The 14924-nt window shown below is 50.2% G+C and overlaps 1 protein-coding gene across 1 annotated transcript in view; it reads left to right on the top strand.

The window, feature by feature from the left end:
* LOC144610295 (lysyl oxidase homolog 2-like) overlaps positions 1–14306 on the top strand; it is a 73478-nt gene extending 59172 nt beyond the window's left edge. Inside the window, exons 9-14 of the mRNA XM_078428892.1 lie at positions 489–654; positions 1837–2080; positions 5048–5163; positions 6996–7132; positions 8452–8563; positions 12444–14306. Coding sequence (XP_078285018.1) covers positions 489–654; positions 1837–2080; positions 5048–5163; positions 6996–7132; positions 8452–8563; positions 12444–12523 — 855 coding nt within the window. The 3' untranslated portion in view covers positions 12524–14306. The remainder of the gene's footprint in view (positions 1–488; positions 655–1836; positions 2081–5047; positions 5164–6995; positions 7133–8451; positions 8564–12443) is intronic.
* Positions 14307–14924: the final 618 nt, after the last annotated feature.

Raw genomic sequence — 14924 nt, 5'->3', positions numbered from 1 at the left:
GTGAATGGCAAGCACATTTTGTTAAAAGATAGGTGTGAACATTACTTAAATATTTATTTTTATTGAAGGAAAGATACAATACGAAAAAACGTAATGCATTACATTCCCCTCCATTTTGTTCTTTATATATAACAACAAAAATAACCCTCACCCACCCACCCTCCCTGGACACCCCTTTGCAGCTGATGTCTTCACAATACATCATATCACAAATACAAATGCACAATTTGACAGCAAAACCTCTACATTCTTCCAAGGCGCAGGCCCATACATATCTACAACATGTCAGATGGTTCAGCTTTCTCTCGTTCATTATGAAGGTGTGAACATTACTGAGTGTGACACTGTTGAATGTATGGGCGCTGGGGAGTATTTGCACTGTTTTTGTTTTGTATTCTTTTTCTTATTCTGAATTAAGTTTATATTTTTGGGGGGGGGGGGGGGGGGGGAAATAAACTCTTTGGATTTCATGTTGGATTTGTCCCCAGGACACCTGGTTCTGGGAGGGTGACCGGACAGCAGATGAGGTGGTGATGAGTGGAGTGAAGTGCTCTGGGGCAGAGCTGTCTCTCTTCCAATGTCGCCACCATGGCGAAGACCTCGACTGTTCTAACGGAGGGGGGCGCTTTGCTGCTGGAATCTCCTGCACTGAAGGTAGGTCCCTAATCTCCTCAGTTTGGTTCAACTGATCCGACACTCCTACACTCCCATTCAACTGGATGGATGAAAATGTGCTTAGAGTATAAGATGCAAGGAAAGCCAATGTCAAACACTGAATGCTTAATACTGCACGGCCCCAATAAATATTTGTTCTCTGGAGCGTCGGAAAACTTTGATGGAAGTATATAAAATTATGAGGGGCATCGATAGGGTAGACATTCAGAACCTTTTTTCTCAGGGTGTAAATGTCCAACACTAGAGGGGAACATGAGTAGAAACAATGAACCGCAGATGCTGATTTACGGAGGAGAGACACAAAATGCGTTGGAAGGAACTGCAGATGCTGGTTTATACCGAAGATAGACACAAGATATTGGAGTGACTCAGTGGGACAGGCAGCATCTCTGGAGAGAAGGAATAGCTGACGTTTCAGACCGAGACCCTTCTTCAGACTGAGTTGTAAGCTGTCCAAGCGAAATATGAGGTGCTGTTCCTCCAATTTGCATTGGGCCTCACCCTTTGGCAGTGGAGGAGGCCCAGGACAGAAAGGTCTGTGTGGGAGTGGGAGGGGAGAGTTAAAGTGTTTGGCAACCGGGAGATCGCGTAGGCCTAGGCGAATTCCGCGAAACAATCGCCGAGCCCGTGCTTGGTCCCGCCGACAGGTTCTCCAGAGATGCTGCCTGACTTGCTGAGTTACTCCAGCATTTCGTGTGTTACTGCTTTTGCTTGTTTTTTTCTGCTGGATTACTGGTCTAGTAACAACAGATACAGTACCTAGGCCAAAGGCTCAGACCACAGGACTGGTCTGTAGGTAACTTTAGTAGGGACTCCTGCACTGGAGTATGATTCCTGTCCCCACTTGGACAGTGTGTGAGTGGACCAAGGGATGAGTTTAGTTTTCACTTACTCCACAACAAAATGTTCAATATCAAGGCTGGTGGGTAGCTCGGAAAATGATAATCCAGGGAGAACAAGAAAGATTGGTAGAAGGAGTGTCGACATCTCGGGAATGGGAACTATCCTTGCAAATGTCAGCACCTCTGCTCTGCCTTCTGAGGAAGGGTCTCTGACCTGCAACGTTTAACTGGTTTCTCTTTCCGCAGATGCAGCTTGACCAGCTGAGTTCTTCCGTTGTTTTCCCTTTCTCCTTAACACCTCTGCTGTCTCATTTTCCAGCTGCTTCCGATATCGTTCTCAATCCCCAGGTCGTTCAGGAGACCACGTACCTGGAGAACCGGCCCATGTCCATGCTGACCTGCGCCATGGAGGAGAACTGCCTGTCCGCCTCCGCTGTGGGGAAGCCCTTGCTCTCCAGCTTCCGCCGCCTGCTCCGCTTCTCCTCGCAGATCCACAACAACGGCGAGGCCGACTTCCGGCCCAAGGCCGTGCGGCAGGACTGGGTGTGGCATGAGTGCCACAGGTACGTGGGCAATGCCCTAACACCCTCTTCCTGGGTTAGTATGGGACGATGGGCCGAGTGGGTGTGGCACAAGTGCCACAGATACGTGGGCAATGCCCTAACGCCCCCTCCCTGGGTTAGCATGGGATGATGGGCCGAGTGGGTGTGGCACGAGTGCCACAGGTACATGGGCAATGCCTTAACGCCCCCTCCCTGGGTTAACATGGGACGATGGGCCGAGTGCCACAGGTACATGGGCAATGCCCTAATGCCCCCTCCCTGGGTTAGCATGGGACGATGGGCCGAGTGCCACAGGTACATGGGCGATGCCCTAACGCCCCCTCCCTGGGTTAGCATGGGACGATGGGCCGAGTGGGTGTAGCACAAGTGCCACAGGTACATGGGCAATGCCCTAACGCCCATCCCTGGGTTAGCATAGGACGATGGGCCGATTGGGGGTAGCACAAGTGCCACAGGTACGTGGGCAATGGCCTAACGCCCCCTCCCTGGGTTAGCATGGGACGATGGGCCAAGTGCCACAGGTACGTGGGGAATGCCCTAACGCCCCATCCCTGGGTTAGCATGGGACGATGGGCCGAGTGCCACAGGTACATGGGCAATGCCCTAACGCCCCCTCCCTGGGTTAGCATGGGACGATGGGCCAAGTGCCACAGGTACATGGGCAATGGCCTAACGCCCCGTCCTTGGGTTAGCATGGGACGATGGGCCGAGAATAACATTTTTACACAAAGGATGGTAGGTGTATGGAACGAGCTGCGAGAGGAGGTATTTGAGGCTGGGACTATCCCAGCGTTTAAGAAACAGTTAAACAGGTACTTGGATAGGACAGGTTTGGAGGGACATGGACCAAGCGCAAGCAGGTGGGACGAGTGTAGCTGGGACATGTGGCCGGTGTGGGCAAGTTGGGCCGAAGGACCTGTTTCCACACTGTATCACTCTAAGACTCTATGGCTCTATGAGATGCTGCCTGTCCCGATGAGTTACTCCTGCATTTTGCATTGAAATTCGATTTAAACCAATACCTGCAGTTCCTTCCTGCACTGTTTTGTGTTCTATATTTAATTAATTACCTGTACTGCATATCTGCAGCATGTTGAAGCTGCAAGTAGTGTTCCTTGCATGAAGTATTCGCTCTCAGTCCTGCACTATCAGCCTGAGTACATTGGCGAGAGAGGGGATTACCCAGGTCCTGCTCACATTTGCATGTTACTCACAGGACATGTGTCCATATTCCACGTTACCCGTGTGTGTCAGAATCATAAGGTCATAAGGAATAGGAGTACCCTGTGCGTAGGGGAGAGGGTAGGGCTGAAGATGTCCTTGTTGGGTTGCTCCTGGGCCTGGCCAAACTGGCCATCCGCGACTCACGGCGCCAGGCGGAAGAGGGCTCTGCCCGAGCCAGCTGCCTACCCCTTTTCCGGGGTTACATCCGCGCCCGGGTGGTGTTGGAGAGGGACTACGAGCTGTCCACGGGCACCCTGGGGGGTTTCCGGGACCGCTGGGCACCGCGGGGGATTGGATGTATCCTGAATGGGGATTGTAATATAATTGTATACTAGTTTCAATTGGTATATTTGTTTGTATAGTATTCTGGTGGTGGGCTCTGTTTTGGTTTTATTGTATTGTATATATTATTTTAATATTTGAATAAATATTTTTGATTAAAAAAAAAAAAAGGAATAGGAGTAGAATTAGGCCATTCAGCCCATCATGTTTACTCCGCCATTCAATCATGGCTGATCTGTCTCTCCCACTCCGAACCCCATTCTCCTGCCTTCCCCCGATTGAGCTGGCAGTGAAGCAGAGATTTCCACACTGCAGAAGGCGAGGTTGTGAACCATTGTGTGAACTGTGCAGGTTGCTGGTTGAGCAGAGGGTGGGAGCGCCAGGGGTTGTGGTGTGCATGCAACTGCAGTGTAAATCCTCGGCACTGCGGGCCACCGGCCACCAGGTGGAGATAGTGAGCCCGTACTGCAGAGCTGGGCCGAGAAAGGTAGCAAGCAGCGACCTCTGCTGGAGTGGGACTGACAACTGAGGGTTGGAGGCGAATGGGACACTTACTTCCAATGTTAACGCAGTGGTTTTAAGTTTTAAGTTTTCGCTTTGGAGATACATCTGTTCGGCCCACCGAGTCTGCGCCAACCAGCCTAGTTCTAACCTAAAAGCCAGGGGCAATTTACAGAAGCCAATTAACCGACAAACCCGCACGTCTTTGGAATGTGCGAGGAGACCAGAGCACCCGGAGAAAACCCACGCGGTCACGGGGAGAACGTACAAACTCCATACAGACAGCACCGGTAGTCAGGATCGAGCCCGGGTCTCTGGCCGCCCTAAGGCAGCATCTCTACCACTGCGCCAGTGTGCCTCCCTCACCTGGTCATTGATGGAACCCACAGGATGGGCTGGGGTTGATCAGCAATGGCTGCCAATGGCTTTCGTTCTGGAGATTTATTTTTCCTTGAGGATTCCTCGCAGCCTGGTGCCCCTCCAGGGGGAACTGAAAATTAACCGGGTCATACAGGACGTCTGCAGCTGACTGCACTGGAATTTAGAAGGATGAGAGGAGATCTTATCGAAACGTATAAGATTATTAAGGGGTTGGACACGTTAGAGGCACGAAACATGTTCCCAATGTTGGGGGAGTCCAGAACCAGGGGCCACAGTTTAAGAATAAGGGGTAGGCCATTTAGAACTGAGATGAGGAAAAACTTTTTCTGTCAGAGAGTTGTGAATCTGTGGAATTCTCTGCCTCAGAACGCAGTGGAGGCTAATTCTCTGAATGCATTCAAGAGAGAGCTGGATAGAGCTCTTAAGGATAGTGGAGTCAGTGGGTATGGGGAGAAGGCAGGAACGGGGTACTGATTGAGAATGATCAGCCATTGAATGGCGGTGCTGGCTCGAAGGGCCGAATGGCCTCCTCCTGCACCTATTGTCTAATGACTGCTGTTCTCATTGCTCGCCCTGCAGGCACTACCACAGCATGGATGTCTTTACAAACTATGACCTGCTCTCGCTGAATGGGACGAAGGTGGCGCAGGGACACAAGGCCAGCTTCTGCCTCGAGGACACAGAGTGTGACTCAGGTAACGCCCCCCCCCCCCCCCCCCCACCATGAGCATTGAACACAGCTGAGATAGACAGATACAGCAAGGAATCATTGCACACCTCCTGAGACCATCATGTCCACTCCGACCATCAACCACCCATTTACACTCATCCCACACTTAGGCTTAGGCTGAGGGGGGATCTTCTAGAAACATATAAAATTCTTAAGGGGTTGCAGAGGCTAGATGCGGGAATATTGTTCCCGATGTTGGGGAAGTCCAGAACCAGGGGTCACAGCTTAAGGATAAGGGGGAAGTCTTTTAGGACCGAGATGAGAAAACATTTCTTCACACAGAGAGTGGTGAGTCTGTGGAATTCTTTGCCACAGAAGGTAGTTGAGGCCAGTTAATTGGCTATATTTAAGAGGGAGTTAGATGTGGCCCTTGTGGCTAAAGGGATCAGGGGGTATGGAGAGAAGGCAGGTACAGGTTACTGAGCTGGATGATCAGCCATGATCATATTGAATGGCGGTGCAGGCTCGAAGGGCCGAATGGCCTACTCCTGCACCTATTTTCTATGTTTCTATGTTTCTATGTTCCACCTTCCCCTGATCATCCTTGCTGGCCTTGATTTGCTTTTTCATCCCTTTCATTCGCTTGTTCTTTGTACCTCCTCATACCTGATTAGTACGGGTGTCGGGGGGTTCTGGGGAGAAGACAGGAGAATGGGGTTAGGATGGAGAGATAGATCAGCTATGATTGAACGGCGTGCTGGTTGGAAGGTTTGATGGCCACTGTAAATTGTTCCACGTCGGCATGGGTGGATGGTGGGAGATTCAAGCGGGAGTCGGTGCCACCTGGGAGAGAATCAGTCGGATGGCATTGATAGGTTGCTCTGGAAGCCAGCATAGACTCAATGGGCCAAATGGCATCTTCCTTGGTCGCATGGAAACAAAGTATGGTTATTTATTCTCACCTCTGTGACACCAGCCAAATCTACCCCAGCTATGTGTTACCAGTGGATGAATGTTTCTGGTCAACCTCCCTCATTCTGTCCCCTCATGGTCATCCAAGTCTCTGCTGAGCTGCATCCTTCTGACCCCAAAGCTTTCGGACCAACCCCTCGTGCCTTCCCCAACAAGAACCTTATGTTGGGGTCTCATCTGGGAGATGAAACCTGACAGTATGGTGCACCCTCTCCCTGGCACTGAATGTGAGCTGGCTCCTTTGTCTCTGGTGTGGGATCTGAAACCCAGAAGTAAGGGACACTGAGCCCTGTAATCTGATTACAATCTCTTGCTCTCTCTCTCACTCACTCACTCTCTTTCTCTCAATGCCTCTCTCTTTTTCTCTCTTTTTCCCTTTTTTTTCCTCTCTCTCTCTCTCTCTCTCTCTCTCTCTCTCTCTCTCCCTCTCCCTCTCTCCCTCCCTCTCTCTCTCCCTCTCTCTCTCCCCCTCACTCCCCCACTTTCCCCCTCTTCCCCTCTCTCTCCATCTCCCTCGCCGCCCCTCTCTCTCTCTCTCTCTCTCTCTCTCTCTCTCTCTCTCTCTCTCCTTCCTCTCTCCCCCTCACACTTTCCCCTCCCTCTCTCCCTCCCCCTTTCTATTTTCTCACACAATGTCTCTCTTTCTCTCTCTTTCTCTCTCATTTCTCTCTCCTTTCTCTTTCTCTTTCTCTCTCCTTTCTCTTTCTCTCTCCTTTCTCTTTCCCTCTCCCCCTTCTCAATCTCTCTCCCCCTTTCTCTCTCTCTCTCTTTCTCATTTCATCTCTCTGTGTCTCTCTTCTACCCTTTACCTCTCACCTTGTTTCCTTCTGCGCTCCCTTGCTGTTTTCCTCACCTCATGTTAATGTTGGTTTTCCTGCATTTCAGAGGATAGGAAGAACTACCAGTGTGCCAACTTTGGTGAGCAGGGCATCACGGCGGGCTGCTGGGACACGTACCGACACGACATCGACTGCCAGTGGATCGACATCACTGACGTAGAACCGGGCGAGTACGTGCTGCAGGTGAGCCTGGCCTGCACGGCAGCCTGTCCTGCATGTGTGCATGCTCAGAATATGTGCATGTCTTGCAAGTGTGCATGCCCTGCACGTGAACCTGCCTGCAGGGAACTAATCCATACTGTGTGTGCGTGTGTGTATGTGTGTGTGTCCATGTGCATGTGTGCGTATGGGCGTGTGTGCTTGCATGTGTGTGCATGTGGCTGTGTGCACGTGTGCATGTGAGTGTATGGGTGTGTGTACATGTATATGTGTGCATGTGGCTGTGTGCACGTGTGCATGTGTGTGTATGGGCGTGTGTGCTTGCATGTGTGTGCATGTGGCTGTGTGCATTTGAGTTTGAGTCTGGTTTATTGTCACGTGTACAGTGAAAAGCTTTTGTTGCTTGCTAACCATTCAGTGGAAATACAATACATGATTACAGTGTGTGCATGTGTGCGTGTATATGAGTGTGTGAGCATGTATGTGTGTGCATGTTGGAGCATTGGTGTGCGTGTGTGTGTGTTTGTGTGTGTGTGCGCGTATGTGCGTGTGTGTGTGTGCACATGATAATAAAGTTTCGATCAACATTGCATGGATTCTGGCTCCTGGAGGAGACTACTGAAGACCTGACGTCCTCCAAGTCACTTTGAATGGAGGCCCTGGCTGATCTCCAGATCTTCCTGGAGTCTGAAGAGGGTCTCGACCCGAAACGTCACCCATTCCCTCTCTCCTAGATGCTGCCTGACCTTGCTGAGTTACTCCAGCATTTTGTGGTGCCTTCGATTTGTACCAGCATCTGCATTTATTTTCCTACACAACTTCCCGATCTTCCAGAGTCTCCCCCCTATCTCCATGAACGCCTCACTTTCTCCTGCAGCCTCTGTCTCCTCTTTGGTAGCCGCAGTGCATGTTCAAGGGCTGACACCCTTCCCTGACTGAAAACCAAGTGTTTCCAGCTGTGCTAAAGTGGGCAAAGTTTATTTTGGAACTGGCTCTAGCACATCATTGCTGTGTAAACCAGCTCAGCACTATTTTTTGGCGAATTTCATGTTTCTTGTGGGCTATCTAATTGAAAATAGATGCTAAAGAAACCGTGTTTACCATGACAGAAATAGGTGGAATCAAATTTGTGTGCCTTGAATTTCATAGAGGAACTCTGAGCTTTTGCCATACTGGCTAATAGATAGAGTCACACTGGACAGAGAGCCCTTCAGCAAAGGGCCTGTGTGCTTCCACGTCAGCATGCATGTTCGCGTGTATACCTTTGCGTATGTCCAAGTGTGCGTGTGCTTGTGCGTGTCAGTGGTCTGGAAACCCAACCGACGTTTCGCTGTCCTCCACAGGTCATCGTCAACCCCAACTTCGAGGTGGCAGAGTCCGACTACACCAACAACGTGGTGAAGTGCCGCTGCAAGTTCGATGGACATCGCGTCTGGTCTTACAACTGCCACATCGGTGAGCCTCGCGCTGACTCCGAACTTCAACCAGAAATCAAACAAGTTCCTTTCGGCTACCTGATGTTGCCTGGTCTCGAGGGCATGACCTACGGGGAGGGGCTGAGCAGGGCTTGGGACTCTATTCCTTGGAGCACAGGAGGGTGAGGGCGATCTTTTCGAGTGTGTGGACCGCACAGAGTCTCTTGCCCAGAGTCGGGGAATCGAGAACCGGAGGACATAGGTTTAAGGTCAGGTTTAATAAGAATCTGAGGGGGTCACTTTGTCACGCAATGAGTGGTAAGTATATAGACAATACACAATAGGTGCAGGAGGAGGCCATTCAGCCCTTCGAGCCAGCACCGCTATTCAATGTGATCATGGCTGATCATTCTCAATCAGTACCCCGTTCCTGCCTTCTCCCCATACCCCCTGACTCCGCTATCAAGAGCTCTATCTAGCTCTCTCTTGAATGCATTCAGAGAATTGGCCTCCACTGCCTTCTGAGGCAGAGAATTCCACAGATTCACAACTCTCTGACTGAAAAAGTATATGCAACGAGCTGCCAGAGGAGGTAGTTGAGGCTTGAACTATCACAACGTTCAAGAAACATTTAGACTGGTACATGGATTGGACGGGTTTAGTGGGATATGGGTGGGACTAGTGTGGATTGGCCGATGTGGGCAAGTTGAGTCGAAAGGCCTGTTTCCATACTGTAAGACTCTATGACTTGTCCGTATGAAGTACAACCGTGTCCCTCTAAACAGAGGCAGGTGGTGAAACCTCTACCCCTAGGACATGCTGAGATTCTGGCTCCATCTCATGGTGTGACACTGGAGGAGCTGATTGTCCCTGCCAAGTGGACAATCTTGGGCAGGTTACTGCCACTGTGTGTGTTTGGACCGAGCCATCCGAGGAGCTCCCACTGCTCTCCCAGGCTGACCACCCACCTTCTGGGCCAAGAGACACCAGGCTTGGTTCGATATTTTGTCGTGCACATAAACACCCTCCCATTCCCACCACTAGGTGGTGGATATGTGGAACAAGCTGCCAGAGGTGGTAGTCGAGGCAGGTTCCATAATAATAACTAAAAGACATTTGGACAGGCACATGGTAAGGAAAGGTTTAGCGGGATGTGGGCAGGTGGGACCAGTGTAGATGGGGCATCTTGGTCAGCAAGTAGGGCTGAAGGGCCTGTTTCCAAGCTCTATGAATCTATAACCACTAGCTTCCCAACGTGTCCTCTGTTCTGACTGCAAGTGACCCTGAGTGTGGTGTCCCCTGTTTATTTAATTCTTCTTACTACTCCCACTCAGTTCTGCTTGTCCACCTGCACTGTTCCATTAAACTCGAGGAATATTGGATGGCACGGTGGCGCAACAGTAGAATTATCTTACAGCGCCAGGGACCCAGGTTCAATCCAGACCATTGGTGCTGTCTGTACGGAGTTAGCGGCACGGTGGCGCAGCGGTAGAGTTGCTGCCTTATAGCGAATGCAGCGTCGGAGACTCAGGTTCGATCCTGACTACGGGCGCCGTCTGTACGGAGTTTGTACGTTCTCCCCGTGACCTGTGTGGGTTTTCTCCGAGATCTTCAGTTTCCTCCCACCCTCCAAAGACGTACAGGTATGTAGGTTAATTGACTGGGTAAAATGTAAAAATTGTCCCTAGTGTGTGTAGGATAGTGTTAATGTGCGGGGATCGCTGGACGGCGCGGACTCGTTGGGCCGAAGGGCCTGTTTCCGCGCTGTATCTCTAAACTAAACTAAACCTCCTTGTCTTCACCTAATAACCCCTGGAGTTCATATTGAACTCAACAATTTCAGATAACCAGCCTTTTCTGTTTGTGTTAGAACTAGTCAATTCTGATGTAAGATACATCACTTGCAGCAGTAACATAAACTCAGGGTTTCTCCTCACAGATGCTGCCTGACCTGGTGGGTATTGCCAGCTTTCTCTTTTCCTTCTGAAGTTCAGCCAGCTGCATCTCACTGTTCCAGAATGTTATTTTCTTTCGTTTTTCTCTCTATAATTAATTATTCTCCTCTTTGTGTCACTTAAAGCAGCATGTCACTTGCACAACCCACGTCCATACTTGGGTTGTGGGTGGCACTGTGGCGTAGCGGTAGAGTTGCTGCCTCACAGTGCATGAACCCAGGTTCGATCCTGACTGTGGGTGCTGTCTGTACAGAGTTGGTACGTTCTCTCCGTGACCACCGGCGGCACGGTGGCGCAGCGGTAGAGTTGCTGCCTTACAGCGAATGCAGCGCCGGAGGCTCAGGTTCGATCCTGACTACGGGCGCCTTCTGTACGGAGTTTGTACGTTCTCCCCGTGACCTGCGTGGGTTTTCTCCGAGATCTTCGGTTTCCTCCCACACTCCAAAGACGTACAGGTATGTAGGTTAATTGGCTGGGTAAAATGTAAAAATTGTCCCTAGTGTGTGCAGGATAGTGTTAATGTGCGGGGATCGCTGGGCGGCACGGACTCGGTGGGCCGAAGGGCCTGTTTCCGCGCTGTATCTCTAAATCTAAATCTAAAAAAAGCATGTGGGTTTTTTCCGGGTGCTCCGGTTTCTTCCCACATTCCAAAGACATGCAGGTTTGCAGGTTATTTGGCTTCTGTAATTTGCCCATAGTGTGTAGGACGTGAAACTGGGATAACATAGAACTAAAGTGAATAGGCAATCGATGGCTGGCGTGGACTTGATGGACCCAGGGGCCTGTTTACACATTGTATCTCTAAGCTCTAAGGGTATCCAAATGTTATGGGAAGAAGGCAAGAGGATGGGGTTGAGAGGGAAAGATAGATCAGCCATGATTGAATGGAAGAGTAGTGGCACGGTTGCGCAGCGGTAGAGTTGCTGCCTCACAGCTCCAGAGACCTGGGTTTGATTCTACCTACGGGTGCTGTCTGTACAGAGTTTGTACGTTCTCCCCATGGCCACGTGGGTTTTCCCCCAATGCTTCGGTCTCCTCCCACACTCCAAAGACGTATAGGTTTGTAAGTTAATTGGCTTCGGTACAAAAATCATAAATTGTCCTTAGTGGGTGTAGGATAGTGCTAGTGTACGAGGTGATCGCTGGTAGGCACGGACTCGATGGGCCAAAGGGCCTGTTTTCGCTCTGTATCTCTAAAACTAATCTAAAGCAGACTTAATGGGCCGAATTCTGCTCCTGTGACTTATGAACTAATGAACTCACACTTGGTGACCACAACTCCATGTAGGAGATGCAACACCTGTCCCTTTACCTCCCCCCTCGACTCCATCCAAGGACCCAAACAGTCTTTCCAGATGAGGCAGAGGTTCACCTGCACCTCCTCCAACCTCATCTATTATATCCGCTGTTCCAGATGTCAACTTCTCTACATCGGCGAGACCAAGCGCAAGCTCGGCGATCGTTTCGCTCAACACCTTCGCTCAGTCCGCCTTAACCAACCTGATCTCCCAGTGGCTCAGCACTTCAACTCCCCCTCCCATTCCCATTTCTGTCCTGGACCTCCTCCATTGTCATAGTGAGGCCCGCGCAAATTGCATAGTGAGACCCGAACAGCATCTCATATTTCACTTGGGCAGTCTACACCCCAGCGGTATGAACACTGAATTCTCTAACTTCAGATAGTCCCTCTCTTTCCCCTCCCCCTTCCCAGTTCTCCCTCTGTCTTCCTGTCTCCTACTACATCCTATCTTTGTCCCGCCCCCCCCCCCCCATACATCAGTCTGAAGAAGGGTCTCGACCCGAAACGTCACCCATTCCTTCTCTCCCGAGATGCTGCCTGACCCGCTGAGTTACTCCAGCATTTTGTGTCTACCTTCGATTTGAACCAGCATCTGCAGTTTTTATTTTCCTACGCAACTTCATGCAGTGTGCATTTAACCTTCTTTCTCTTTCTGCCTCTGCCAGGTGGCTCCTTGAATGTGGAGACGGAGGAGCAGTTTGACCACTTTCCCGGACTGATCAGCAACCATCTGTCCAACTGGTAGCGCAGGGGGCCGAGGAACTGGTCTCTGCAGCAACGCTTCCCGAAGGAGATGCCCAATGATACTGTCAATGGCAGAGAGTGACACGGTCCAATCCAAAGTTGCTGTTACACTTCCACTTCCAGGATCAACGCGGGCCGCGGGGGTAAAATAATTCTCTGGCGTGAGGTGCTCTCCCATCAAAGAAGCAGCAACACCTCGAACATGAGCCTCCAACATCAAAAACCACACACACACACGCACACGCACACGCGCACACACACACACACTCAGGTGCACACATGCATGTTAAAACACACACCGATCGGATGCAAACAAGTGCGCAAACACGCATGCTCACCGATACACATGGACGTATGCACATGGCGTTTGCATGTGTGCCCACATGCAGATGCATAGTTCACATGCACGGAAATCCACAGGGATACACATGTAAACACGCAAATGTGCACACATGCTTACGCACAACAAAACACGCATGCAACCAAAGATTGATCCATACAAGCATGCAGCCCCATGCACACACAACCTTGAATGTGTGCGTGCATGTATACATATACAGACACATACACATATACACACACCTACAAACACAGGCACACTGACACATATACTGAAACACACAGAGATACAAGCGTACAGAGACACTGACACACATACACACACTGAAACATGGGCACAGAACATGGGCACAGACACACCCAAATACATGTACACACATACACAGTCACACACAGACACATACACACACAAACACATACACACGCAGACACAATTGAACACACAGTCACACACAGACTTGCACACACAGACGCAATCACACACAAATATAGATGTGCACGCATAGACATGTCACATTCGGACATGCACACACAAATTTGCGCACACAGTCACACACAGACATGCACACACAAATATGCTCAATGACATACAGACAGTCACAGACAGACAGTCACACACAGACATGCACACACAAATTTGCGCACACAGACACAGTCACAGACAGACACATGTTCATGCACAGACATAGTCACACACTGACATGCACACACAAATATGCTCAATCACACAGAGAGACACAGTCACAGACAGACACAGTCACACACAGACACAGATGTGCATGCACAGACATAGTCACACACTGACATGCACACACAAATATGCACACACACAGTCACACACAGACAGACACACACACAGACGTAGACACCCAAACACACACACACACACAAACCCTGGCTTGGCTTCAGTCCCCGGCTGTGTCTCTCTCAGCCCCTGCGGCAGACGGTGGTCAGCAGGTTCGGGCAAGCCTGGCCTCTGCCGCAGGTCCATCTGGCTCTTTGCCAGGGCCGGAGGGAGAGAGTGACCCAGTACAGGATCTCGAAGCCAAAGAGGGCCGCATGACATTCAGGGTCACTCGTTTGTTTTATTTTACTCTTGCGGCACGAGTCCTCAGAAGCGGAGGCCACATCTCATTTCACGGGATGAGAGGTAGTGAAAGTCACACCGCAGTTGAAGGGTTAACAGGCAACAGCCGCTGTCAAATCCAAAAGCTCAGCACTTTGTTATGGTCCATGCCTGAGTCTTTGTACCTCCCAGACCCATCTGCTTTGTACAGTCCTGAAAACTACAGCTGTGCATCTCAAGGTTGGTTATTTACTTGGAATTGCAAACAAAAAAACTACTGCATAATAAAAGAGTTACCGGTGATGTCTCCTCTGCTTTGGTTAGTAATAGAGTCAACCAGCCTGAAAACAGGCCCTTTGGCCCAACTTGCCCACAACGACCAACATGTCTCATCTACACTAACCCCACCAGCCTGCATTTAGCCCATATACCTCTAAACCTGTCCAATCCATGTACCCGTCCAAATCTTTCTGAAACTTTGCGATCGTACCTGCCTCCACTACCTCCTCTGGCAGCTCATTCCATACATCCACCATCCTTTGTGTAAAAAAGTTACCCCTCTGGATCTTACTAAATCTATCCCCTCTCACCTTAAACCTATGTCCTCTGGTTCTCGATTCCCCTACTCTGGGCAAGAAACTCTGTGCTTCTACCCAGTCTATTCCTCTCATGATTTTATACACCTCTATAAGATCACCCCTCATCCCCCTGTGCTCCAAGGAATAGAGTCCTAACCTGCTCCAACTTTCCCTATAGCTCAGACCCTTGAGTGCTGGCACATCCTCATAAATCTTCTCTGCATCTTTTCCAGTTGAACAACATCATTCCAACAACATGGTGCCTCAAACTGAACACAATACTCTAAATGCAGCTTCGCCAACTTCTTATATAACTGCAACATGACCTCCCAACTTCTGTAGTCAATGCTCTGACCTAGTCATGGAGAGCCATGCAACGTCACAGCAGAGAAACAGACCCTTTGGCCCATCAAGTCTGT

Source organism: Rhinoraja longicauda, chromosome 36, assembly GCF_053455715.1.
Source record: "Rhinoraja longicauda isolate Sanriku21f chromosome 36, sRhiLon1.1, whole genome shotgun sequence".
In the NCBI taxonomy this organism is placed as follows: domain Eukaryota; kingdom Metazoa; phylum Chordata; class Chondrichthyes; order Rajiformes; family Arhynchobatidae; genus Rhinoraja; species Rhinoraja longicauda.
This window is presented reverse-complemented; position numbering and strand designations above follow the sequence as displayed.